At 49.1% G+C, this 24,960-nt stretch overlaps 10 protein-coding genes across 10 annotated transcripts; 6 read left to right on the forward strand and 4 right to left on the reverse strand.

The window, feature by feature from the left end:
* Positions 1-255: 255 nt before the first annotated feature.
* On the forward strand, positions 256-2,032 carry N7481_009180 (uncharacterized protein; the record flags this gene model as incomplete). Its single annotated transcript, XM_057268399.1, has 4 exons — positions 256-406; positions 463-613; positions 672-1,920; positions 1,997-2,032. 4 exons carry the CDS (start codon positions 256-258, stop codon positions 2,030-2,032), a joined length of 1,587 nt encoding a protein of 528 aa, XP_057119076.1.
* Positions 2,033-2,393: 361 nt separating this feature from the next.
* Positions 2,394-4,107, reverse strand: N7481_009181 (DUF1996 and WSC domain-containing protein; the record flags this gene model as incomplete). Its single annotated transcript, XM_057268400.1, has 3 exons — positions 2,394-3,083; positions 3,147-3,699; positions 3,758-4,107. 3 exons carry the CDS (start codon positions 4,105-4,107, stop codon positions 2,394-2,396), a joined length of 1,593 nt encoding a protein of 530 aa, XP_057119077.1.
* A 1,409-nt stretch (positions 4,108-5,516) lies between these two features.
* N7481_009182 (translation elongation factor 1 subunit beta) lies at positions 5,517-6,647 on the reverse strand (the record flags this gene model as incomplete). The annotated part of the gene is made up of 4 exons (XM_057268401.1): positions 5,517-5,746; positions 5,822-6,195; positions 6,479-6,518; positions 6,608-6,647. 4 exons carry the CDS (start codon positions 6,645-6,647, stop codon positions 5,517-5,519), a joined length of 684 nt encoding a protein of 227 aa, XP_057119078.1.
* A 310-nt stretch (positions 6,648-6,957) lies between these two features.
* hsp78 (chaperone ATPase HSP78) lies at positions 6,958-9,351 on the forward strand (the record flags this gene model as incomplete). The annotated part of the gene is made up of 1 exon (XM_057268402.1): positions 6,958-9,351. The coding sequence occupies one exon, from the start codon at positions 6,958-6,960 to the stop codon at positions 9,349-9,351; it is 2,394 nt and encodes a 797-aa protein (XP_057119079.1).
* Positions 9,352-9,779: 428 nt separating this feature from the next.
* N7481_009184 (MutS family protein MSH5) lies at positions 9,780-13,280 on the forward strand (the record flags this gene model as incomplete). Its single annotated transcript, XM_057268403.1, has 15 exons — positions 9,780-10,149; positions 10,212-10,307; positions 10,364-10,748; positions 10,812-11,211; positions 11,258-11,329; positions 11,385-11,444; positions 11,493-11,844; positions 11,903-11,999; positions 12,060-12,149; positions 12,199-12,405; positions 12,458-12,539; positions 12,594-12,705; positions 12,774-12,975; positions 13,040-13,078; positions 13,136-13,280. 15 exons carry the CDS (start codon positions 9,780-9,782, stop codon positions 13,278-13,280), a joined length of 2,709 nt encoding a protein of 902 aa, XP_057119080.1.
* A 599-nt stretch (positions 13,281-13,879) lies between these two features.
* On the forward strand, positions 13,880-15,822 carry N7481_009185 (uncharacterized protein; the record flags this gene model as incomplete). The annotated part of the gene is made up of 4 exons (XM_057268404.1): positions 13,880-14,206; positions 14,271-14,480; positions 14,554-15,638; positions 15,717-15,822. The coding sequence occupies 4 exons, from the start codon at positions 13,880-13,882 to the stop codon at positions 15,820-15,822; spliced, it is 1,728 nt and encodes a 575-aa protein (XP_057119081.1).
* Positions 15,823-16,510: 688 nt separating this feature from the next.
* Positions 16,511-18,481, reverse strand: N7481_009186 (something about silencing 10 family protein; the record flags this gene model as incomplete). The annotated part of the gene is made up of 2 exons (XM_057268405.1): positions 16,511-18,231; positions 18,301-18,481. The coding sequence occupies 2 exons, from the start codon at positions 18,479-18,481 to the stop codon at positions 16,511-16,513; spliced, it is 1,902 nt and encodes a 633-aa protein (XP_057119082.1).
* A 455-nt stretch (positions 18,482-18,936) lies between these two features.
* ksrA (3-dehydrosphinganine reductase) lies at positions 18,937-20,139 on the forward strand (the record flags this gene model as incomplete). The annotated part of the gene is made up of 3 exons (XM_057268406.1): positions 18,937-18,981; positions 19,037-19,168; positions 19,234-20,139. 3 exons carry the CDS (start codon positions 18,937-18,939, stop codon positions 20,137-20,139), a joined length of 1,083 nt encoding a protein of 360 aa, XP_057119083.1.
* Positions 20,140-20,880: 741 nt separating this feature from the next.
* Positions 20,881-22,030, forward strand: N7481_009188 (sterol desaturase family protein; the record flags this gene model as incomplete). Its single annotated transcript, XM_057268407.1, has 2 exons — positions 20,881-21,363; positions 21,467-22,030. 2 exons carry the CDS (start codon positions 20,881-20,883, stop codon positions 22,028-22,030), a joined length of 1,047 nt encoding a protein of 348 aa, XP_057119084.1.
* Positions 22,031-23,638: 1,608 nt separating this feature from the next.
* Positions 23,639-24,671, reverse strand: N7481_009189 (60S ribosomal protein eL6; the record flags this gene model as incomplete). Its single annotated transcript, XM_057268408.1, has 3 exons — positions 23,639-23,791; positions 23,886-24,221; positions 24,567-24,671. The coding sequence occupies 3 exons, from the start codon at positions 24,669-24,671 to the stop codon at positions 23,639-23,641; spliced, it is 594 nt and encodes a 197-aa protein (XP_057119085.1).
* Between the last annotated feature and the right edge of the window lie 289 nt (positions 24,672-24,960).

A 24,960-nucleotide genomic window follows, 5' to 3' on the forward strand; every position in this document is an offset into this window, starting at 1 on the left:
GGTCTTTTTGAAACAGGCACGAGATGAACAAACATGTAAATTCCAGAACATTGCCCGGAGCTGACCCGAGGCGGGTTTGCTGGTGTACGTCGACTCGGTTCAAGTAACAAAGAAAGTGGTCTCATTAGCAGGCTCGGAGTCTAATCCTAATCGGGTAATCAGTATACAACGAACGTTTTTCATAAGAAGCCCAAGTTCCCCAATTCCTTCCTAATGTTGGATTTTCTTTTCATTGGCATTGTTCAATATTGGAAAATGGAACTTGATATACTCAACATATCAAATGCTGATCAGCTTAGGCTGGGAGAGACTCACGCGCTCTCCACGACAGTTGCCGTTCTTCCAACGTGGCCCCTTTGGCAATATGTCGTGACTGCAATCCTCGGTGTAATCCTCTATGATCAAAGTAAGTGATGTCCAAGTCTTGCCGAGTGATCTCGACTGACTAGATTCTGCGGGCAGTCATGTATATCAAGCGCAAGGGCTCCATTGCTGGGCCCACTTTCAAGATTCCGCTTATGGGCCCATTTCTTCAAGCCATCAACCCCAAGTTTGAAGCGTATCTTGCACAGTGGGCGAGCGGGCCACTCAGTTGTGTTTCTGTCTTTCATAAGTGAATTCGTTTATCATCACCCAATAGAAGGAAATAATTCTCACATCCGAAATTACAGATTTGTTGTGCTCGCCTCCGACCGAGATATCGCCCACAAAGTGTTCAAGTCACCCTCATACGCTGAGCCTTGCATTGTCCCGATCGCAAAGGACCTTCTGGGTAGAAAAGCATGGGTGTTCCTTCAAGGCAGAGCCCATGCGGAGTATCGGAGGGGACTCACCCCGTTGTTCACCAACAAGGCCATTTCTACCTACCTCCCCGTCCAAGATAGAGTCTTGGAACATTATTTTGAAAAGTTTGTTGCGACAAGTGCAGAGAACTCCATGCAGCCATCTTCATTCATGCCCATATTCCGCGAGATAAACTGTGCCCTTTCTTGTCGCACCTTTTTTGGCGAATACATATCCCAAGATGCTGTGAAAAGGATCGCCGACGACTTCTATCTAGTCACTGCTGCTATGGAGCTAGTCAACATTCCCCTTTCGATGTACGTTCCGTTCACCAAGCCCTGGCTGGGTAAGCGAACTGCCGATGCTGTTCATGTCGAATTTGCAAAATGCGCCGCAGCATGCAAAGCAAACATGGCAACGGGTGCGAAGCCCACCTGCATCGTGGATCACTGGGTCCTTCACATGATGGAGTCGGAGCGATACCGGGAGAGAATTGCCGCCGAGGAGACAGATGTTGAAAAGCCGACGAATCTAATTCGAGAATTCACAAATGAGGAGATCGGCGAAACCCTCTTCACATTCCTCTTCGCATCTCAAGACGCGTCTAGCAGTGCTACCACGTGGCTATTCCAAGTCCTAGCCCAACGCCCGGATGTACTCAATAGACTGCGAGAAGAGAACCTAGCTGCACGCGGTGGCGACAGGAACAAATCCTTCGACCTTCCTATGCTCGAGTCTCTCACTTACACCACCGCCGTAATCAAGGAACTTCTTCGCCATAGACCACCCGTCATCTTTGTGCCCTACCTTGCGACGAAAAACTTTCCCGTTACGCCTAACTATACGGTGCCGAAGGGTTCTATGATCATTCCCTCATGCTACCCAGCACTGCATGATCCCAATGCTTATCCAGATCCCGATTCATTCGACCCCGATCGCTGGATTACCGGAGATGCCGAGACCAAGACCAAGAACTGGTTAGTTTTCGGCGCGGGCCCGCATGATTGCCTTGCTAGAAGATATGTGCCACTATCTATGGCTGGCATGATTGGGAAGGCAGCACTCGAGCTGGATTGGAAGCACCATCCGACAGAAAAATCGGAAGAGATCAAGGTTTTTGCGACACTATTCCCCATGGTAAGCCTTAAGTTTCATTCTACACAAGACGCGTTACACCTGGGACTTGAGTTTGCTAACATTCGAACTATTCCAGGATGGATGCCAACTAGTTTTCACCAAACGTCAATAGGCTTACTACTAGTAGTACATGATGTAAATACAAATCCTTATACACGCTAATTAGGAGAGAAGAATGTATTCTATAATAATGCACAAACTCAGCTTCAACGTTTAAGAGGCCCGGGCTTGCTACTAGTTGGGTAACCATCCGTAATGTGACAGTGTTGGTATGTTTAAACTGTATACTCAAGCTCTTTATCCAATACTTTCAAGGTTGTGAGCCACTAATAATGGGCGCGACGGCAATGTGAAAGAACAAATTTATAATATACATAGACCGATTGACCTCTGTCGGATGTTCTAGCAGCTCTCTCACGCCCACTATCTCCGAGCGGTTATACAACATTTCCAATCTTGCCACCAAGTCAGTTTTACATGTGACTATATCGACCAAAGCGGTGATGGGAGAGGTGTCGCCGTAATTTCTTCGACGAAGTGTCACTGGCCTTTCCATACACGCTCAAAGCCAAACTTCCACCACAGACCTGAGATGCGTCCCCATCGCATGTCATGTTGCACTGATCAGCTGCAATTTTCGAACTGCCTCCTAGATCATTTCCACAGAAACATTCGCCAGCATACTCAGTACCTGCCATCGAGAACCCGGCCTTTTCACAGTAACTAATGCAACCCGTTGAAGTTACTTTGCCAAGGTCGGCGAATTGAACCCCATTCAGCACTCGAGCAGAGAGTTTGTCAGAATAACAGCCGAGGTATGACCATTCGTCGTTATTGCTCTCGTTATCGGAGCTTTTCTCTGATGTCGGGGCGTCGGTGTAGACTGCAGACTTTACAGTTGCCGTCGCCGTAGTCAATGAGCCGGTATCCTCTGATGAACTGGATGAACTGCTACTTGCGCCTTGACCCCATCCTGACGGTGGATTGTTTCCTGGGAGCTTTTCAAGGACTCCGGAAATGGTCTCTGGTACCAGGTTCTTGATGTTGCAGGTCTGAGACGAATCATTGATTGTTCCAGCATCGGCACACTTGTCCATCCCGCTATCGCCAGCATCGCAATTGTTGATGATCTTCTGCAAGACGTCTTCGTCCCAGCCAGCAATCTATTTCATCTTGTTAGTCAAGTCTTCCATGCATCTGCGTTTCGGTCATGATAGGGAACTCACAAAATCGCCATGAAGGGAATATCCAGTACGATCACCATTTGCCAGAATAAAAGGCTGCGTGCCCTTGTTCTGCTCCCACAGGTCCGCAAAAAGGGGAGTATTCCAGTATACCTCGTAGAAGATATGCGGAAGATGAATCCATCCTTCGGGGCAATTGGCCTTTCCATCAGTCGTTCCCTTTCCACTTGGGAACGCCATGTTATTCTTGTAATCGGTCAAGCCAGCCTTCGGGTTATAACATGAAGGAAAGTGAATATCCGCGCGCAATGGAGACGCATATCCATCGCAGTTCGCGTCTGGAAAACCAGCACCAGCTCCCTTGTTGTTGGGGTCTTGGATTCCAACGCCGTGAAGCCCGTCGGAATCAGTGGGGTATGAAGGAGTGTCGTATGAAGTTCGAGGGCATGTCCATTGAACAGGTTGTATTTTTCCTTGGTTTTTATCCAGCACGTTTGCGGCTCCGCCTGTTGGCGGTGTTCTCAGGTCTTTGTCGCCGCTCATCATGCGGAGTCCAACGGGGAATGGTTTGATCTCATCGTCGGTAGGTTCAAAACTATTTCGCAACTCAATTAGCAAGGGCATTTTGGGGGATGACTTTATGGGTGACAGACAAGTAGTAAACATTCATGTAGAAAAATGGGACCGCGATGAAGCTTCCATTGGTGGGATCCTGGAAGTAAAGGGACGGCGTCCAATAGTTGCTCTTGTCCGCATCAACCAAGGACGAAGTGCAATGCGAGTCCATCAGGTCCACATTGCCCATTGTCAAGTTGAAGTTACTGCCGCCCTGAATAGCATGCACATGGCTAGCTGGGACGCCAGGATTAACGATTGGATCCATGCGACCCTCAGTCAGAGGGCCTTGGCCGTAGAAGTGGTTGACAGCAAAGGTTCGAGAGTCCTTTGCAGAGGCCAAGCGAAGCACAGTCGCCAAAAGAAGAGAGTGGAATTTGATATGCATTTTGAAAGTATTACCTCAAGATCACAGCAAGTCTCAAGAAAGAAGGATTATGTTAACCGATCCAGCCGGTAGAATCAAAAGTCAACGATTAAGGAAGAGAATGAATGGAACCGAGTAACCAGACTCGAAGTATCAAGGATTGAATTTCTGCGATATGTAGAATAGCAAAGCGGCAAAAGCTGCATGCTCTTACTTTATAATAATGCCAGAGTCTCCCTGCTCCATTGAAAGCCCAGATTTCCAGGATGTCAAACAATATGGCGCTCGGTATGTAGTTTCCTTTGAGCATAGATACTATGTATCACAATCTAGACATATTCAGGGTCATTTCTCCACGCTTGACGTGAATGGCCAATTCCAAAGCGCGAAATTGTGGTGGTAGTGCCAGGGGTAGCGCCACTGTCTTTGAGGGCGTCAATGCATCTTCCCCGTTCGGTTAAGCGCCAGGTTCACGTTTCAGCATCATGAAAATGAAACAAAGGTCCTGGGCAGTTCCTTTTTAGGGAACTGCTCCTCTTGACTCAACGCGATGGGTAATATTTCATTCCATTATGCAAGAGCAGTCAACCTCGGGGTGAAGCTACTCTCCAATAGCAGAATCCACATAGTATGCCTAGTCCGCTTGGCTCCGGGCCTGCCGAGCTCCTCGATCTCCCAAATCGCTCACCAAGTCATTGGCAGGTATTCTCAGCGCATCCATATAGTACTAGTAGCTCATCGTTCTATTCATCGGTATGGAATTAGAGTACCCATGCTTTTGCCCATTATTATACTCCACGGACACGGAACAATAAACCGGCGCGAACAGGGAGGTTATAAATAGCTACTTCTTTGTCTCTCTCATACAATTACGATGATATAGATCCCACTGAAGATCAGATCGTATTCAACAAAGAACTCCCAGCTATCAATTATTCTAGAATCCCCCCCCCCCGGTGGTGTATTGTTTGAGATCGATCCGCAATGATTGGCTGGGTTCAACCAGTAAAGGCCCGAGGATGCCCAACGGTCACCACCAGCACCTGCTAAGGCCATTATGGGTACCCTAGTGGGGACTATACCCAGGGAGGAAGCAACCTGGCAACCTTGGAACCCCGCTCGACGCGAAAAGAAGAGAAAAGAAACTTGAACCAAGAAAAAAAAAATCTCTGCCCCGCCATGGCAACGGAACACGTTGACAGAACAACAGAGCCAAAACACACGGTGGAAATGGGCAACTTGAACTTCTGAGAAAAAGTACTCGTAAATTTTAATATATACATCAAAATATTTATGGTCATGAAATTTTTAATTTTTTTCATCAAGACCAGCCTCTTTTCGGGCTAGGTTCTAGGTTCGTAACTAGGTATTCCTAAGACATCAATATTCCATCATCACGCCATTTCCACGTTAACCGACATGTTCTCAATTTAAAGCTTTTGCATGGCAGCAACGTCGGTGGACTGGACGTGGTCCTCGTCCTCCTCAATCTGGGCTTGGAGATCGTCGGTGGAGACCTTCTCATCCTCGACAACCAGGTTGATCTGCAGCTTCTTGATACCGAAGCCAACGGCGACGAGCTTGGAAGCACCCCAAGTAAGACCGTCCATCTCGATGGCACGGACGTTGGCCTCCATCTGAGCAAGGTCGGTCTCATCATCTGTTAAAAAAAAAACAAGTTAGAACACGGAACACCGAGATCAAAGCTGCAAAAAGAAAGAATAAAAAAACATACCCCAGGGCTTCACCTCCAGAGTGACAATGGACTTGGCAGCGGGCTTGGGGCCCTTAGCGGCCTTCTTGGCCTTGTACTCCTCGAGGCGGCGGTTGCGCTCCTCAACAACCTCGGCATCCTCCTCCTCAGAGTCGGAACCGAAGAGGTCCTCCTCCTCATCCTCCTCAGGCTTGTCCTTGGGGTTGGCGGGGAGGTCAGCACCCTCGGGGCCGTAGGCAGTGAAAGCCTTGGAGGAGTCACCGGGAAGAGTGGTGAACTCGCTCTCATAAGAGGCGATGTGCTTGTACCAGCGGGCGACGTGGGGGTACTTGGCAGCGTCGGGGGCAGCGCTGAAGGCCTTGAAGGTCACAACATCAGCCTGGCTGGGAGAAGAGCTATCGAAAACAGTCAGTTGGGACGTTCGATACGTGGCGTTGATGATTGGCAAATTCAAGGATGAATGCAATAGAGATCAGAGACGCGATTGCTCGCAATGGAGTGTAGTCATGCAGCGGGGTCTTAAATCCGCCTCCTAAACACGGACCAATTTTTCTCATCATAAAAGCAGGCAATTGAGAAAATCAACATCCATCGAGTACGATAAGATGAGATCAAAACAAATAAAAAAGGGGGGAGAGAAGATTCAAATCAGATTCAGATTCAAGGGGGGAGACGTACCCAACGACGTAGCTGCGGGTGGAGAGGTAGTTGTTGGCCACTGAAAGGGGGGGGGCAACAGTCAGTTTCAACGTTCCAAAGTCAAACAAAATCAAGCATCAAAATCAAGCATGGCGAAGGAGTGCGTACGAGCCAGGCCGGCGTCGGAGACGAAATCAGTGAAACCCATTGTGAAGGAAGGTAGTTGTGAATGGAAGAGTGGAAAAGGGGAAAAAAGAAGAGGAGGAAGGAGGGGCACTTAAAAATTTTAGCAGCGGGTTTTCACTGCGCTAGTTCACGTGACTCGGCCAGGCTCAAAGTGGTGACGGAGCTTTGCCATCTCCACTCACTCTCCGCCACTAAGGAGCTCTCCTCTCCAAGCACTTCAGTGGAGCTTTCCAGAAGCTGCGTGATGCCTCCGTGGATCTAGCTATTTAAATGTATCCATACCCCCGGTTGATCACTGCTTCCAGCTGACAGTAGTGCTATCCCACGGCAAGATGGCCACAAGACTCTCCCTCACCAGTCGGGCTCGACTGCTTCGATCCCCTCGTCTGCTCACGACTCGATCACTGGCGACTTCTCGTGCCTCCGTACTTCCCCGGACTCCAACAAATCTCCCTATACCTACACCCTCGCCTCGAATCTTGCCGAGCTCTTTCGTGCGCCATTATGCCAATGGTCGTCCTCACCCTCCCGGTGGTACGCACCGCATGGACATGAGTGGAGAGGAAGAGAAGGCGGCATTAGAAAAATACGGTGTGGACTTGACCGCGAAAGCGAAGGCTGGCAAGCTGGACCCAGTCATTGGACGAGATGCGGAAATTCATCGAACCATCCAGGTCTTATCCAGACGCACCAAGAACAACCCGGTCCTCATTGGACAAGCTGGTACCGGCAAAACAGCCGTCCTGGAAGGTCTGGCCCAACGAATTGTGCAAGGGGATGTGCCTGAGAGTATTAAGAACAAGAAGGTGATTTCGTTGGACCTGGGCTCCCTCATTGCCGGTGCTAAGTTTCGCGGTGATTTCGAAGAACGCCTGAAGTCGGTGCTGAAGGAGGTCGAAGATGCTCATGGTGGAGTGATTCTCTTTATTGATGAGCTGCACACCTTACTAGGTCTCGGTAAGGCCGAGGGCAGCATCGATGCTAGTAATCTTCTCAAGCCTGCTCTTTCCCGGGGTGAATTGCAATGCTGCGGCGCCACCACTTTGAACGAGTATCGTTTGATCGAGAAGGACGTTGCTCTAGCTAGAAGATTCCAGCCTATTCAAGTAGGCGAGCCTTCAGTGGCATCCACGATTTCCATCCTGCGTGGCATTAAAAACAAGTACGAAGTACACCACGGTGTTCGGATCACAGACGGGGCCCTCATTGCGGCCGCTACCTATAGTAACCGATATATCACTGATCGGTTCCTACCCGATAAGGCAATCGATTTGGTAGACGAGGCTGCGTCAGCACTCCGTTTGCAACAGGAATCGAAACCAGACACGATTCGTGAACTAGAACGTGATATCACCACTATTCAGATTGAGTTAGAATCTCTACGCAAGGAAACAGATGTCAGCAGCCGCGAACGACGCGATCAGTTACAAGACACATTGAAAACCAAACAGGAGGAGGTTGGCAAACTGACAGAAGTGTGGGAAAAGGAGAAAGCAGAGATTGACTCGATCAAGAATACCAAGGAGGAATTAGAGCGTGCACGCTTCGAACTAGACAAAGCGCAACGCGAGGGTGACTACGCACGAGCTGGAGAGCTGCGATATTCCACCATCCCTGATCTCGAATCAAAACTTCCGAAAGAGGGTGCGGATCAAAAGGCAGACACCTTGATCCATGATTCTGTCACCCCTGACGACATCGGCAACGTGGTTTCTCGAACAACTGGCATTCCAGTCAACAAGCTCATGGCCGGTGAAGTTGAGAAACTAATTCACATGGAAGATACTTTGCGAAAATCGGTCCGTGGGCAAGATGAAGCTCTGTCTGCCGTTGCCAATGCTGTGCGCATGCAGAGAGCCGGCCTCAGCGGTGAAAATCGCCCGCTGGCGTCGTTCATGTTTCTCGGGCCAACCGGCGTGGGTAAGACGGAGCTTTGCAAGAAAATGGCCGAATTCCTCTTTTCTACCGAGACTGCAGTCGTACGTTTCGACATGAGTGAATTTCAAGAGAAGCACACAATCAGCCGTCTTATTGGTTCTCCTGCCGGCTATGTTGGCTATGACGATGCCGGACAGCTTACTGAGGCTGTGAGACGCAAGCCATACGCTGTTCTTCTATTCGATGAGTTCGAGAAGGCTCATCGGGATATCTCCGCCCTTCTACTCCAGGTACTGGATGAAGGTTTCCTCACTGATTCCCAGGGCCACAAGGTTGACTTCAGAAACACACTGATCGTTCTCACCTCTAACTTAGGCGCTGATATTCTTGTCGGCGCCGATCCTTTGCACTCCTATAAGGAAACTGGCGTCCCGGAGATCCCGGCAGATATCAAGAAGGCAGTCATGGATGTTGTACAGAATGCATACCCACCTGAATTCCTCAACCGAATGGATGAATTCATCATCTTCAGGCGCCTCTCCCGGGAAGCCTTACGAGATATCGTCGATATCCGGATCAAGGAATTGCAGGGCCGTCTTGATAGCCGTCGCATGACTTTGGAAGTGGATGGCGAAATCAAAGACTGGCTTTGCGAGCGAGGCTATGATCCCAGATTCGGTGCCCGTCCTCTCAACCGTCTGATTTCAAAGGAGATTGGCAACCGCCTCGCTGACAAGATCATTCGTGGCCAAATCGTCTCTGGGCAGACCGCCCGTGTTTCTCTCAATGCGGACAAGTCTTCTCTCGAAGTTTCCGTTGACCAAATTGAGGTTCAAGACAATGCTTGATTTCATTTTAGCAGGTGTTTCATAAGGGCATTCCTTTTTTGTGGTGTTCAGGTTGTATTTATACGCGGACTCACATTTTCTCATGATTTGTAATTTAGCAAGGAGAGTACACTCCTTTCAACTGTATAGTAATGACATTTTACTCACAACACTTCTCCCTGTAATACTTCAGTGGCTAGAAAATGTTACCGGGGTCAAATATTTATTCCTAGATTAGTAACTTCTGAGTTGGTCTCTATAGCTTCCTGAATTGTTCTCGGTTTTTTTCTATTCTGCCGTGGTCATACTGCTGTTGCTCGTAGTTTGATAATGAAGGACCACCTGCCTTCAGTTGCTGCCTCTCGGTCACTCACCTCTCCCATCCATCTCGTCCAAATCACCGAACTTCTATCCGCCTTTTCACTGAATTGAGTCTCGGCTTCCCCAAGATGCGCTCGTCCCAGAAAAGAAAAAGGTCCCCAGAAATCTCTCGGCGCCACCCAATCACTCCCCGCACCTATGGATCCAGACCCGGCAAGGCACCTTATGCATCAAGCCGGGCTTTCATCAACCTCGAGGGTTCATTCCAGCCCCCAGGTCCTTCTAGGGGTCAACAAGTACAATCTCCGTTCCCAGCAGCGTCCCAGGCCGAATTTGAAGGCTCGCAGCTGTCCAATGAGGACGATCTCGGCCATGTCATCGCTGCCATTGATATAAAGGATTCTGGGACTGTGGGTTGTGCATACTACTCAGCGGAGAAAGAGAGAATGTACCTGTTGGCGGACAGCCGCTTGGGGGAACGAGAAACAATTGAGGCTTGTATGTCTAGTATTCTTGAGTTCGGGGTATTGTGTCTGGATGGATACTGACTGCATCACCAGTGATACACCAGATCAAACCTACCGTCATTCTAGTTTCCTCTCGTGTCGATCTGCCTGGTCTGCTGGAGCAAAACCAAACTGCTGCTCAAGAAACAGGTATCACCTACTTCGATTATGTGATAAATTTTCCGGGCTGATTCTGTTATCTCCAGACACCTCCTCTTACCTCCCGTATCAGCTCGATGCGCGTCCCTCTCAAGAATTCAGTGTTTCGAACGCCAAAGACAGATTGGTCGCCCTCGAAGTTTCATCGGCTCACGAGCAACGACTTCGTTTTCTTGTGCCCGATAGCGGCATCTCTGGTCCCGAAGAGATGAATCCCGAGGACATGGGTTTTACAGTTCACGAGGGTAGGCTGCTGCATATATCCAGTTCAGTTGATATGGAAAATCCTATAACACTTGGCTGCGTCGGGGCTGTCCTTGGCTACCTGCAGCGACGCAGGGCCACGGGTACAAGTATAGACCCCATCGGGCCAACGGACGAATGTCCATTTCAAGTTCGGTCTCTGGAAATGTTTAGCTTGGAGAACACAATGTAAGCCATTGTTTTCAAAAGCAATGATCCGCTATCAAGTTGGTTAACATGATGCGGTCAAAGGTGGATTGGAAGCAACACCTTTCAATCTCTCCAAATCATTCAACACGAGTCTCACCCGAACCTATTCAATCAGGGTCCAGGCACAAAGTCGTCTTCTAGCAAAGAGGGGCTGTCCATTTATGGTCTATTTCAACGTTTTGCGCATAGCCCTCAAGGGCGCTTCAAACTGAAACAGATGTTCATTCGACCAAGTTTGGATCCCAAAGTCATCTTACAGCGGCACGATTTCATCGGGGTATTTTCAAGACCAAATAATCAAGCTTCTTTGGACAGGATGACCAAGGCAATGAAGCATATCAAGAATCTTCGGCCTGTGATGACCAATCTTCACAAGGGGATCAGCACTGGAAGCGCAAAAATTACGGGGTTCAAGACAACGGTCTGGGCATGTCTGCTAGCTGTACGTATCACCGTTCAATCGCCGAACTATCACTAACATTTCAAAGTTTGCATTCTATTCGATTGATATCCAGTCTTCTCTCAAAGAGGTATCAGGTGCAGAAAATCTACCTCTACAGGTGAAGGTTCGGATGCAAAGTCACCTTGGCCCGCTCACGTATTTACGAGAAACAGGCACTCAAAATATTCGAGACGGCACAATTATACAATGTGGGCCGAATGATTCAGGAAGTTGTCAGTGAAACATCAACTCATACACAGGACCCCGACTAATTTTCGCAGGTCGACATCGACAACTCAGAGGAACAAGGCAGAGCTGTCGTGAAACAAGGCCTTGACCGTAATCTCGACATGATGAAGGATCGGTACGATGGTCTTGGCAGCCTCTTAAAAAATGTCGCCCTCGAGATTGCCGTGACGATCCCCGAAGATCTCTACATCGATGTGAACGTGATCTACTTCCCGCAACTCGGCTTTAACATTGCCATTCCCCTCAATGACAGGGAACAGCCCATGTATTTCGGAACTGAGGATTGGGAACTTGTTTTCACCACGGAGAACAGAGCCTACTTCAAGGATTTCCGAATGAGGGAATTAGATGGGAAGCTTGGAGATATCTATGGGCTCATTTGTGGTGCGCGTACTCCCCCCTAGGATCGCCGGGCTACCCTAACCCTTTTGGCCGGATACAGAGAAGGAAATTGAGATCGTTTACGAACTTGCGCAGAAGGTCCTCCAGTATGAGGAAATGCTCGTGGAGGCATCTGATATTTGTGGAGAGCTGGACAGGTACGAAATTGAAGCAAACTTTTGATCCACAGGAAGTAACCTAGCTCACCAATTCTGCAGTACTCTTGCACTCACACAAGCAGCTTTGTCCTACAATCTCTGTCGACCCCGAATAGTATCAGAGAACGTCATTAGAATCAAGGGCGGCCGGTAACAATACTCCCATTGCGTGAGATGCCACATTTCTGACATCTCCCAGTCACTTGCTGCAAGAGTTGACCGTTTCCTCTTATGTGCCAAATGATACCTTGATTCTAGGTGGCGTTGTAGCTTCCGATTCTGACAAAGACCGCTCTCAGGCAGATCAAGCTCCAAGCATGCTCTTGCTCACGGGTCCAAACTACTCTGGGAAAAGCGTCTACATGAAGCAAGTTGCTTTGATCGTTTACCTCGCTCAGATTGGGAGGTACGTTTAGTCTTCTTTCATGTGACCAGAATTTCGCACTAAGGCATAGTAGCTTTGTTCCTGCAGAGAGTGCCGAGCTTGGCATCACGGACAAGATCTTGACCAAAATCAACACGCAAGAAAGTGTATCAAAGGTACCTACTGCGATCAATATTGCGAATGCGCGAAGATTTTGACAAAACCTTCAGATACAAAGTACTTTCATGAGCGATCTCCAGCAGATTTCCCTTTGTCTCAAGCAAGTGTCAGGACGCAGCCTGATACTTATCGATGAATTCGGAAAGGGAACGAATGAAAGTGGTAAGTTGCAATCCCATTATACCCGCACTCTCATCTATACACCTTGCATTGTCACTAAAACTTATTAGATGGCATTGGGCTAGCCTGTGGCGTGCTTGAGTACTTGCTAAATATGGAGGATGCTCCGAAGGTCATCGCCGCCACGCACTTTCATGAGATCTTCGAGAACAGCTTTCTAGCACCACGTCCAAGACTTCAACTGGGACATATGGAAGTAAAAGTCTCCGAGGAGTCTCAAGAGGCGGAGGATCAGGTGACGTATTTGTACAAGTATTTCTCACTAAGTCCTTTTGTCCGATTGGGTATTTTAGATGAGGGGCTAATCGTCATGCAGCTTTCGCTCAGGCCGTAGCAGCAAGAGCTTCGGCACCATGTCAGAAATTTTTTCCACGTTGTAATTCATCTTTACATACTGACAATTGGAACACAGATGTGCTGCAATCAACGGTATTGATGCGGCCATCGTCGCCCGCGCGGATGAGATCGCGTCGTTGGCGGCTCGGGGCGAGAATCTGATCGCCGCATGCGCCATCTTGTCCACGGAAGAATCCAAATGCCTTCAACATGCAGTATGATTTGTCTAGCCTTTTATCAGCTGCTTCCTTTTACTGATTAATTCAATAGGATTTGCTAGCAAGAAGCTTTCTTGCAGTTAACCTCTCAGATCAGATGAGGTCCCGACAGGGAACGAAGACCATACTGCAGGGTTTACTTAAAGCATCGGGGTGAGACCTAAAAGTAAACCAAAACGGATCGCTTTCTGGATTTATGCCTTACACCTCACAGCTGATCTCTGCGCCCTGCTGTGTCAACATTCTTAATTGGTCCAGCGCGCCATGTTACTTCACCCGTCGATCTATACTCTTCCCAGCACACTACGATCAATCCTCTCCACTCTGTTTCGCTCAGTACGCATGCACTCCGGGGCCAAAGATCTGGGGGCCGAATCATACGAATTCACCCCGGTTTACCCCAGTCTGGTGTAATGACTTGGAGGCTGTGAATTGTGGCTTGCAGCTGATGGCGAATTGCCCTGAACTTGAACCTTCCCCGCGCCGATACCCTTACAGTTCAGAGAACCTTTGTATTCATTATATCCGCTCGTCTAAAATTCTATCATCAATTTCCATCTAATTCAAAATCTGGGGTTTCCCCTCCTTCCTTCCTGACCCACATGTCTCAATCGCAGTCCGAACTCGTGAAGGACGCCAGGTTGCCCACTAAACTCGACCCCGAACGTACCACCCACACCTTTCTCGAAACAAGCCACATCGCAGGCCTCGCAGGCCGTCGCGCTCGGCGTCGAGAGCGTGAGGAAGTATGGCAAAGACAAAGACCTCTTGAAATCGACACATTTAGCACCGTCTGGTTGGAGAGATGCGTGTCCGATAGCGGAGGGAACCTGCGGGCTGTCAAGGAGGTGCGCAGGGTCGGTCCAAACTCCTTGCTTATCGACTATACTCGTGAGCTAGAAGCAATTACCAAGCTTTCGCAGCAGAAGGTAGCAAATCAAATCCCCATGGAAGAATCTGCCAAGCTTTTGTCCCCGCTTACAAGACTTTTAGTACGATGGCTGTTTTGTGAAGTCATCTGGATGGTTCGATAACGACGAGTCGCTTTTTATCACGATGGAATATCTTCCGGCCGGAGATCTGCAAAGATACATTGTTCAACCTTTCTCGGAACGAGAGGCTCAGAGTATTACGCTCCAGATTCTCGAGGGCCTGGATTTTATGCATAGTAATGGCTTTTCACATCGGGATCTCAAGCCTAAGGTAGGTACTATCACGTACCTCATTTCCAACCTTATATCTCTTCTATAGATAAAAAACTGACATACGGCTCAAGAACATTTCAGTGCTTTCGGCAGGGCCTGACTGGTGGGTCAAAATCGGTGACTTTGGTATCAGTAAACGAGTTATGGAAGGCTTAACTGGTCTTCAATCATTCAACGGCACGCCAGCTTTTACTGCGCCGGAAGTCTACCAACACACATGGCAGCCTTGCGAAACAAATCAAGGGATTAACACAAATTTCGCCCCAGAGATGGATCTATGGTCACTTGGCGCGATCAGCTACCACCTGCTCACCGGACAATTGCCTTTTGTCTGTCAAAAAAACTTGTTTGCATACCAGAGAGGTGAAATGGAGCTACCATTAGGAGCCATAGGACAATTTCAAGCTAGTCCGGAAGCCTTGTTGTTCATGAAGGCCATGCTTGCCTCGGATCCTTTTAGTCGTTTACCGGCTCGAGATGCGTTGGATCATGCATGGTTGATTCCATTACAACATGATTCAGAGTCAGAATTTGAAGGGGAGAGTCGAGGAGCAACGCATACTACTCGCGCAGAGGAGACAAACCTACCTACAACACAAATGCAAAATCCAGAAATGCTAACCCAGGCATATCGAGACGTCCTACTTCCAGGAACAATCGACTTCACGACAACCCACCAGAATAGACTCACCGAAGACAACCTGCCGCAACTTCCATTACCATTCTCCCAGAGTCTCGGATTTGATGGTGATACGTATAAACAAATCGTCCGCAATCAGGTATCTGGCAGTACAACGATCAACAACCATCCATCTATAAGGGCGACTACCTCCGTCGTACAATCACAAACCAGCGAGTCCAATCGTCCAAACCATACCCGACAACTTTCATCCATGGACACGACTATATCAACAACAGATACACTCCCTCCTTATACCCGACGAAGATCAGACGCGGCACCAATCCCGGTAACAGATCTAGAACAAGAGACCCCGAAGCCGGAAAGTACGCATTCCAGTACGAGAACTACGGAGCGCCTGTCGAAAAGACTCCGTCGCGCTTCGAAGGATATGGTGCCTAAGCGAAGTCGTCGTTCCCAGGATTCGACCTCTACAAAGGATTCTGAACTTCCAAAGTCGCCGACTTCCGCAGAAAGGTATGTAACTAAGTCAATTTCATGGGGTTTATCTCGAATCCTGGATATAACTTGGACTAATTTACTCCATACTTATAGTACAACCTCAGGCAAGAAGACCAAATCTCATGTTGTGGAAATCCCTGGTCGTCCCCAGTTTGCTGAGGGTTTGCCGATGTTCCCTATGCGTTCGAAGAAGGCTTAGGGTAACGAGCGAGTGTGGTGTTTGTTTTGATATCATTAGATGTAAATCCGAGTGCTGCCATTTGGACCACCCTTTAACTAATTGGACCACATTCTTACTACTTGGACCATGATCCTTCTTAATCTAGATTAGTATATATTTCTAATACAAATTTAGATTCTGTTATACAGTATCATAGTAAAAGTTCAAGTTTGCAACCTCTTGTTAGACTATCTTGGTCTTCCGACTTTGAATAGCAGACTAGTAGCAATCTAAGATGAAATAGATTGGCATATTTATTATATCTTAGGTAGCTACTAGTTGTCTACTATTCAAAAAAGGTAGTCAATGATAGTGGGCAATAGAGGGTTACAAACTTTGGTTGTGCTGCTTTCTATCGAAAATTCCTAATCTTAATTCTGAAGGACCATGGTCCATTTAGCAAAAAGGGTGGCCCAACTAGCAGCTCTCAGATAAAGACCCCGTTTCGAGTTCCAGGCTACGCGAATGTCCCAAATCATTTTACACTGGGTATAATATTTCTACTAGTGTACTACTACTATTTTCTATCTTCGTATTAGTAGTGGTACTCCAAGGGGATGTCGAACCAGTGAAATTGAAAGTTATATACATAAATGCCTGTATCTTCCATGAAATATTAGACGCCTGAAGTAACCAAATCCATCCATGAAATCCACTAGTATACCCATCAGAGCTTGACACTCTTGACCAGGTTCTTTTTGATACCCGTAAGTTCACCACCATAACCACCACGGCTCTCGCCACCCTTGTAGATCTGCTTGATACTACCGAGCTTCTTCTTCTTCTCCTCGAACTTCTTTCTCTTCTTAACACGCGGGTTACGCGAGTCCTTGCTCCGCTTCGGCGTAAGACCCTTATTTTTCTCGATCTGGTATGTAATCGCTCGCTTGCCGTCAGCTCCAACCTGCTCCTGGACAAGAACTTGTCCGCCCTCACGGGCAGCGGCAACGTATGCCTCTGAGCGAGCTGACTTGTCATCCTTGCGTTGCTTGGATCGGGCTGCGACCATGTCGTAGTACTCATCTTCGTCGGTGCCGGACTGGTTACCGTCGTTGCGGAGTTCTTTGCGGACGCGACGGTCTTCCTCGTCACTGTCGCCACCCAATTCTTGGCCGATGTCGGCTTGTTGACGACCACGCTTCTCGGCCTCAGCATTGAGACGAGCCTGGCGATCACGCAGACGCTCGCGGTGAGGAATATCTGCATCACCACCTGCGTCGCGACCGGCAGTGTTCCGCTTGTTGGCCTTCTGGGCCAGCTGGGAGGTGTAGAAACGCAGAGAACGCTTTTGCTTGGCTTTCTCTTCGGCTTCGCGGGCAGTAAGGGCGCCCTCGTCACCGAAGTCGGAGTCATCGTCTTCGTTCGAGATCTTCTTAGTCTTCTTCGTCTTGCGCTTCTGGGTAGGCTCGGTGATCAAGTTGTCGAGATCGGCCAGGCCGGCTTCAGTCGCGCGGAGACGCTCGGCACGGCGGGCGTCAGCCTCGGCTTGTGCTTCTTGAGCAAGTCGCTGAGCCTTGCTCAGTTTCTTGGTCTTGGGCGCTTGTTTCTGAGGCTTGGTAGGTTCCGTCTTGGTGGCAAGCTCAGCCTCCTCCTCGGACTCATCGTCGTCAGAAAGTGACACAATTTCTTGTTCCTCGAGGTCCTTGACCTTCTCCCAAAGCTTGCGGAATTTGACCAGAGATCCCATTACAGGGTGTTGTCGGAGTTCGGCGGGGGACATAGAGACACTGCCACTGCTTCCATCGGAAGATGAGGCCAGAAGCATGAAATACATGCTGATAGTGCCAAGGTATGCGGACAGAGCGCGCGCTTTGATGACCGCCACGGAAGCCGGCTGGGGCTCATCGCTGTCATCGACTACCGTTGTCTTCGTGGATGATGCCTCCTTTTGTAGCTCCTTGTGGGTTTTTTGCAAATCGGTGAAATCCTTGGCCAGAGGCTCGAATTCGGGGTATCGTGACTTCAGAATCTTCAACTTTTCTTCGCTGCTCATTTCGTCGGTGATCTCCAGCTGGGGGAGCACTTCGGTAACCACTCCAGCATCTTCATCATCTGCCTCCTTGGTGTCCGCCCATTCAGACTCGTCAAAGCCGAAATCAGCCTCCTCCATGGCTTCCAATTGCTTCTGTTGCAGTCGCTTGGCTTCCTGCTCTTCCTCGAGGGCATCGACTTCGGTCTCGATCTGATCAGCATCGTAGAGATCCTTCTTGGATGAACCCCAAGCCGCAATGCCCTCTTCCTCCTCGTCTGAATCACCTCCCTTCTTCGGTCGACCCATTTCGTCATGTTCACTGTCGTAGTCTTCATCCTCGACATCGTCCTCATCCTCGTCCTCGTCGACGGATTCGTAGCCAAGGATTTCTTCGTCGGAAGGTTGGAGCAACTCCTCTGCAATTGCAAGTCAGCTTGTTTTCTATATGGCGCAATATCTTCTACCGAGGCTTGCATATATCATACCATCATCAGCCACCCTTCGTCGGCGCTTCGCATCAGGAGCCTCGTCCAGCAAGATCTGATCCCGGCCGGTCTGGAATTCATCCTCGGAGTCGTCGAAACGCTCCTCGACGTCAAACTTGGTGCGCGCAGGGGCTTCAGTCTTGGCCGCAGGGCGACCGCCCGCCTTTCTCTTTTTCGCCATGACGAGTTTGGCTGTGTCGTCTTGTAGCTGATATCCTCTGCGAAAGTCCGCTGCCAAAATAATTTTTTTTGGCGTGACCGCCCTCACCGCCTGGGCTACGCTAGTCTGAATTGGGGTGGTTTAACTGGTTTGCAGGCTTTGAAAGATGAGAACGGTTTAATTACAGTAATGCCGGGCTGTGCGTATTGTACGTTGGTAATGTGCAAACCACTCCCACATCGCAGCGCAGCATCGCAGGATCTCACCTTCCGCCGCCCCCGTCAACAACCCAACCGAACAGAAGGAAGGCACTCCCAATTGGCACTCCCCTCCTTTTTGTCTTCTTTTCGAGTTTGATTTCTTCTTCTTCCCTCATGCCTCAACTCCCCTCATTCATTTCCTTATCCAACATTTCCATCCCGACCTTGGGAATATCTGTACTTGTCTGCACAGTCATCGCCTATACGGTTATCAACATGTTCGGATTCGGTCGAAAGAACGAGTTCCCCGTCGAGGGCCGGGTAAGTGTAGCCTCTTTCTTCCCTGGGAACTTCGTATCTGACTTCGATCAACTAGGTTATCGTCATCACCGGTGGCTCTGATGGAATGGGCCGAGCCGTCGCCACGAATCTGGCCGGCCGAGGTGCAAATGTCGTTGTTGTGGCACGTACAGTCTCCAAGTTGCAGAGTACCGTCGAGGACATGCGAGTGAGTGAGATTGCTTTTTTCTCCTGTGACCCTATCCCACTTTGACTTACTCATATCCTCTCTAGCGTGTTGCCCTGAACAGCTTGAAGCAACGCTTCTTCTATATCAGTGCCGATCTTTCTGACGCCGCTGAGTGTGATCGAATGATCGCTGAGGTCACAGGCTGGAACTATGGCTCTGGTCCTGATGTCGTTTGGTGCTGTGCAGGCTTCTGCCACCCTGGATTCTTCACCGAAGTGCCCATTTCAATTCAACGTCAACAGATGGACAATGTCTACTGGACTGCCGCCAACACGGCACATGCCACACTTCGAAACTGGCTTGCTCCCGTTCCCCCCAGCGCCCAAATGAAGAATCCCCGTCGCCATCTCATCTTCACCTGTTCCACTCTTGCTTTCACTCCTATCGCTGGCTACGGTCCTTACTCGCCTGCAAAGGCTGCCATTCGCTCCCTGTCTGACACTCTCAGTCAAGAGATCGAGATGTACAACGGAGCTTTTACCCAGCGTCATCGCAACAGCGCCCCCGCTGCGGATGTCAAGATTCACACCATCTTCCCCATGGGAATCCTCAGTACTGGTTTCGACAACGAACAGAAGCTCAAGCCCGAGCTGACCAAAATGCTCGAAGATTCCGACAAGCCTCAAACCCCGGAGGAGGTTGCACAGATCTCCATCAGTGCGCTCGAGCGTGGCGAGTATCTGATTACGACAATGTTTATCGGCAATATCCTGAAAGGAACCTCTCTGGGTCCGAGTCCCCGCAACGCTCCCATCGGCGACACTGTGCTTAGCTGGCTCAGCAACTTGGTGTTCCTTCAAGTCATCCCGGATTTGCGCAACAAAGCCTTCAACTGGGGCAAGACCAACGGACTTCCCAATGTCTATCCCGGCGAAAGAGGACGAGACCCCCCCAGACTACCACTCCCCCGTCCTAATTACCATCCTTTGTCTCCCTCTGTCTTGCAGTGATTGTATTATACCCACGATGTTGCCCTTGGGGCGCTCCATTTCGTTTGTTCTGATCAATCCCTTTTGATGTTCAAGGTTCTTCTGATCAGAGCGACCTATTATTAGTATTATTAGTGATTAATGAACCCTTTGCATTTTTTGGTCCAGAGTCAGTTTCTTTTCGTTCTCTCTTTCAAGTGGCTACTAGTATGCCATGTAGTCGCAGTCGTATCGTGCCAGACGCGTGGAATGCGGGGTGACGTAGTGGATCTCGCGCGTTTCCTGCCACTCCAATTTGCGCCATCTCATCTCCCCCGCCACCTTTTTTTCGTAAATGAGACATTCTCGAATTCTCTGCTCGGTGCGGATGCAGAGTATTCGATAATGCTTCTCTGACTCTCTACGATCACACATTTCATATTCATTCAGGTCATCGAGACCGCGCATCCAATCGATCGCGCCGCCAATTCTCACTCTGCACCGACCCACTTGACTCGATATCTACAAGTGGGACATCTCTTTGATCACCCCAAAGCCCTATTTTACAATTCTCTCAGGTTGCACTCCTGGAATCAAGGGAACTTCAAATCACCTGCACTTTTCTTTGATTGACTCAAAGGCCTTTCATCGCGACCCCGGTTCTTCCACCTGGGACTCGAAAGGCTCAAAGGGACTCGAGGACTACACCACATTTCTTTGTTCAGTACGAATCGTTCAAAAAATCACCACTAGTCTTCGGGTCGCGCCCATAAATCTGTCATCATGTTCAACACGATATTCTCGCTATCGTTTCTGATGGTGTTCCTCCTGCCCTTCATGTTCAACTGGACCACCAACCTTAACGCCGCCTTTTTCTGGCTAACATGGACGACCTTCGTCTTCTCATTTTCCCCGACTCGAGTCGAGATTCTCGGCACCATAATCGTGCGCGTCATCTTCTACGCCCTGCCTTCTACCCTCATGTTCCTCTTCGACATGTTCCTGCCAGCCGCGGCGGCGGCTTTCAAGTGGAGAGGCGTCGAGGGTCTGCCCGGCGGTAGAAAGACACTCAATCTCCGACGGAGGGAATTCAAGGTCGCCGGATGGTCATTATTCAACATTGCTACCAGCATCGTTTTGCAAGGCACGCTAGAGCTACTCTTCCACCACACTCTTGGCCGGAAAACTATGCTCAAGGTTTCATCGTTTATACCTTTCCCGGGCACATGGGCCAAGCACCTCTTACTGGGGCTAGCTCTTCGTGGAGTAAGTGAAATTGAAGCAGCAGAATCCTTTCTCAAGCTTCATAGTGAATATCAAACTTAACCCCAACCCAATTTTACTGACATTTCCGTTCCCGCTTCTATAGCTCATCTCGTATCTACTGCACCGCTTCGTCCTCCACAACGAAAGGTCTCCGTTCCTCTCCCGGCGGCACGGAACCTGGCACCACTGCCTCAGGGTTCCATACCCACTTACAGCGCACTACGACCACCCCCTCCCCTACCTGGTTCACAAGTTCATTCCGATGTATCTACCCGCCGCGCTATTCCGCTTCCACGCACTTGTCTTCTTCGTCTATCTGGCGATCATCTCCCTCGAGGAACTATTCTCTCATTGCGGGTATAGGTTTTACCCGGTTCGTGGGTTGGCGGGCATTGGTGCTCGCGTCGAGAAGCATCTCGACGACGGTCATTGTAATTACTCGCCCTGGGGCTTCTGGGATTTGCTTGCTGGGACTTATAAGGGTGATGGTGGTGATGATGATGACGATCATCATCATTATGATCATTATAATGAGGGTTATGGATGTGGGTCCTTGGGCTCGCAGCGTGGTGGTGGCGGTGATGGTGGAAAGAGTGGTAAGGGTGGAAAGGGTGGCAGTAGTAAGTCGACGAAATGGGGCCCTACTATTACTACGAAAAGGTCATAGCCATCATGGGTTCAAATTGGATATGGAAAGTGGGTTGGGTCCCCAGTGCGCTCGAAGAGAGCGTATTCTCCGACTCGATCAAGAAGAAAATCAAAATCTCCGTATCGAGAACGGGAAGTTGAACGGGAACGCCGTCCACCTTATGGGGCCGCCCACTTTTAGTTCAAGTTTCCTTGATGCATTCAAGTTTTATTGCATTGAGGAATCGTTTGCATCCTTCTTGGAAATGGTAAAATCTCGCGGTTCACTCGCACTATACTATATGGGAAGCAAATTTCCCCCAAGGACACGATGTGGATTGCACAATCGGTTCTAGGCATCTTGTCGTGCATCGGTACGAGCGTGCAAGAGTCGTCTGTCTTAATCTGGTATATCTATGATGCTGGTCGGTTCTGGTTTGGGCGTTTGGAACGAGGACTTTTCTCGATTCGGGCGTTGGGTAAATGAAATCTCGGAATGGATGGATAAATGATTTGTTTGGTTTAGAGGCGTATTTGGTTATTTCTAGTGATATATTATGAATTGAGAGTGGCATTTATATCGAGATCGAATTTAATATTGAATATCGTATCGAAATAGTAATTTTGAATGTAAATTTGACTGTTTCCAAGGTCCACGGGTTGAATTCAAGTTCAATTTGATGTGGATATATATGCAGGGGTCCTGCACCTAATGCCGGGGCGGGTAGTTGGGGTTTGTGGACCTATTACTAGTATGCTTCAAGCAGGCTTGAAATTTTAATTATTCGACTGATCTTGGGGAAACTGAAAAGTATATTCATTGAATCCTTGAACTATTCTAATAACTCGTCATAGATCGAGTGTAGAAGGGTATCTAGTATCGTCCGAACAAGGGGGGGTTTATAGTAGTACTACTAGTAGTAGTACTAGCACTACGTAGTAGCACATGGCAGATCTACCCCGGACCAATTACGTCGTTTTTACCGCACAATGGAAATTCGACCAGTAAATTGCCGATCTAGACTTCCATTTGTTCTATTGTAGTTCTATTGGCCACATGTCTATGTGTACGATTACGTGACTAGCGCCAGTAGGACAACCTTGGAATATTATAGAATGTACCCGATTTTTGTATTGCCGCCTGAGCCTGGGAATTGAAGATGTATGTCATACTAAACATAAAAAAGAGAAAAGAGATCCAGCGGATAAGCTGGATCGGGATATTTTTGAAATTTTTTTTTTCTTGAAGGTCCTTCTCACATCATCACGGCTTGGTCCCCCCTTCTAGCGAGAGAAGGGAGTCATGCGAGTAATAATCGACACACACGCGCGGAAGGAAATGGGGGGGATTTGGAAAAAAAGAAAAAGAGACGGTCTTTCTTTTCTTTGGAAACATTGAAAGAACAACACAGCTGGATGGGTGTCCGGAGATTAAAAAACCGCAGTTCCTAAGAAGAAAAAAGCGAAGAGCATGGTTTTGTTAACAAACGGAACTTCTCCGCATGGAGTTACATGATTCGTGAAACCCAATCCTCCCGTCCACGCGAGGGGAATTGCCGATTTGCAATAGAGCCGCCCCCTCGTTTTTGAAAGATGAGTCCTCCCCAACTAATCTACCGAACCCGCGGCCGCCGCTTTCGCACTTTTTTTACCACTTCATCTCGTGGGGCTTGTCACCGTTGCGGAGGCTGAAGGTGGAGGCGAGGTAGGAGCTCAGGAACTCCTCCTTCTTGATGCTGCCGAGGATGGACTGGTCGACGGCCTTCTGGTCGGCGGCACGGGCGGAGGCAACAACCTTCTTCTGTAGATGGGAAAAGTACCATGTTAGTATTCTTGTTGAATTTCTCCATGTCGTTCTTCTAACCGGGTAGAAGATTCTCAGAGTGAAAACGCACCTGGGGCTTCTCGCCCTGCTTGAAGAAAGCCTCCTCGGACTTCTTCTCGGCCTTCTTCTCCTTGGTGAAGTACTCAGGGGCGGAGATCTTCTCGATGGCCTTGGCGTCGACAGCGGAGACGTCAATGCGCTTGGAGGTGGCGATCACGTAGCGGGAGTTGACACGGCGGAGGGGAACGCCGTTGATCTTGAAGGGTCCGGTGACGAGGAGGACACCCTGATCGAGGTGCTTGAGAAGGACGACACGCTTGCCACGGAAGCGACCAGCGAGGAGGATCAGGACGGTACCGGGCTGGAGGCTCTCGCGGACCTTAGCGGGACGCAGAGTCTTGCGAACCTGTACACACAAATCAAAGGTTAGAAACTGGAATTTCAACAAGCACCAAAATAAAGCGTGGCCTAATTATTCGAGGAGGCGATGCGAGCATGGATCTATTGTCTTCGGATGAATGCGACTTGGTTTGTGTGCGAGATCGTGGTTGGTTCGAATTTCACCGATCGCCAATTGATTTTGCGGTGTTGAATTGAACTGAACATTGAACGATGTGTGGCTGCCAGTCTTTTCCGTTGGCTTCATTCAATCCACAAACTCGAAAATCGTGTCGCATCCATCCGCAGTAATCGACGCATGTCCGTATTTCCTTCTCGATGTATGGCCATGTGCTTTCCCGGGTATGCTGACCTTCTTGGGCTGCGACTGATCGTCCACGGGGTACCACTTCTGGGCCTTCTGGGCAGGCACAGTCCGCTGGCCCTTTCCAAACTGCTTCGTCTGGCCGTCCGACATGGTGACGAAGATGGTGTAGGTGGTTGTCGGGTTGGGGGTTGGTGTTGAGGTTGATGATGTGCGGTGCGGACGCCTATGGGTCCAGTTTGAGGGTGAGGGTTCCGAATTGTGTGAGCCCTATCTCACGTGATACGGGTTAACCGAACCGACGGCGATGAGTCAGCGCCGATGCCGGTGGGTCCTCAATAGACTATTACTACACTATGTACGGAGTACACTCAATAGTTAACTCCATAGTTACAGCATGAGGTAATTTACTATTTCATTCATGTACTAGGGCACCCGGACT

This window comes from Penicillium waksmanii (assembly GCF_028829765.1).
Source record: "Penicillium waksmanii strain IBT 27052 chromosome Unknown utg000008l:1.0-5622682.0:1.0-5626561.0, whole genome shotgun sequence".
In the NCBI taxonomy this organism is placed as follows: domain Eukaryota; kingdom Fungi; phylum Ascomycota; class Eurotiomycetes; order Eurotiales; family Aspergillaceae; genus Penicillium; species Penicillium waksmanii.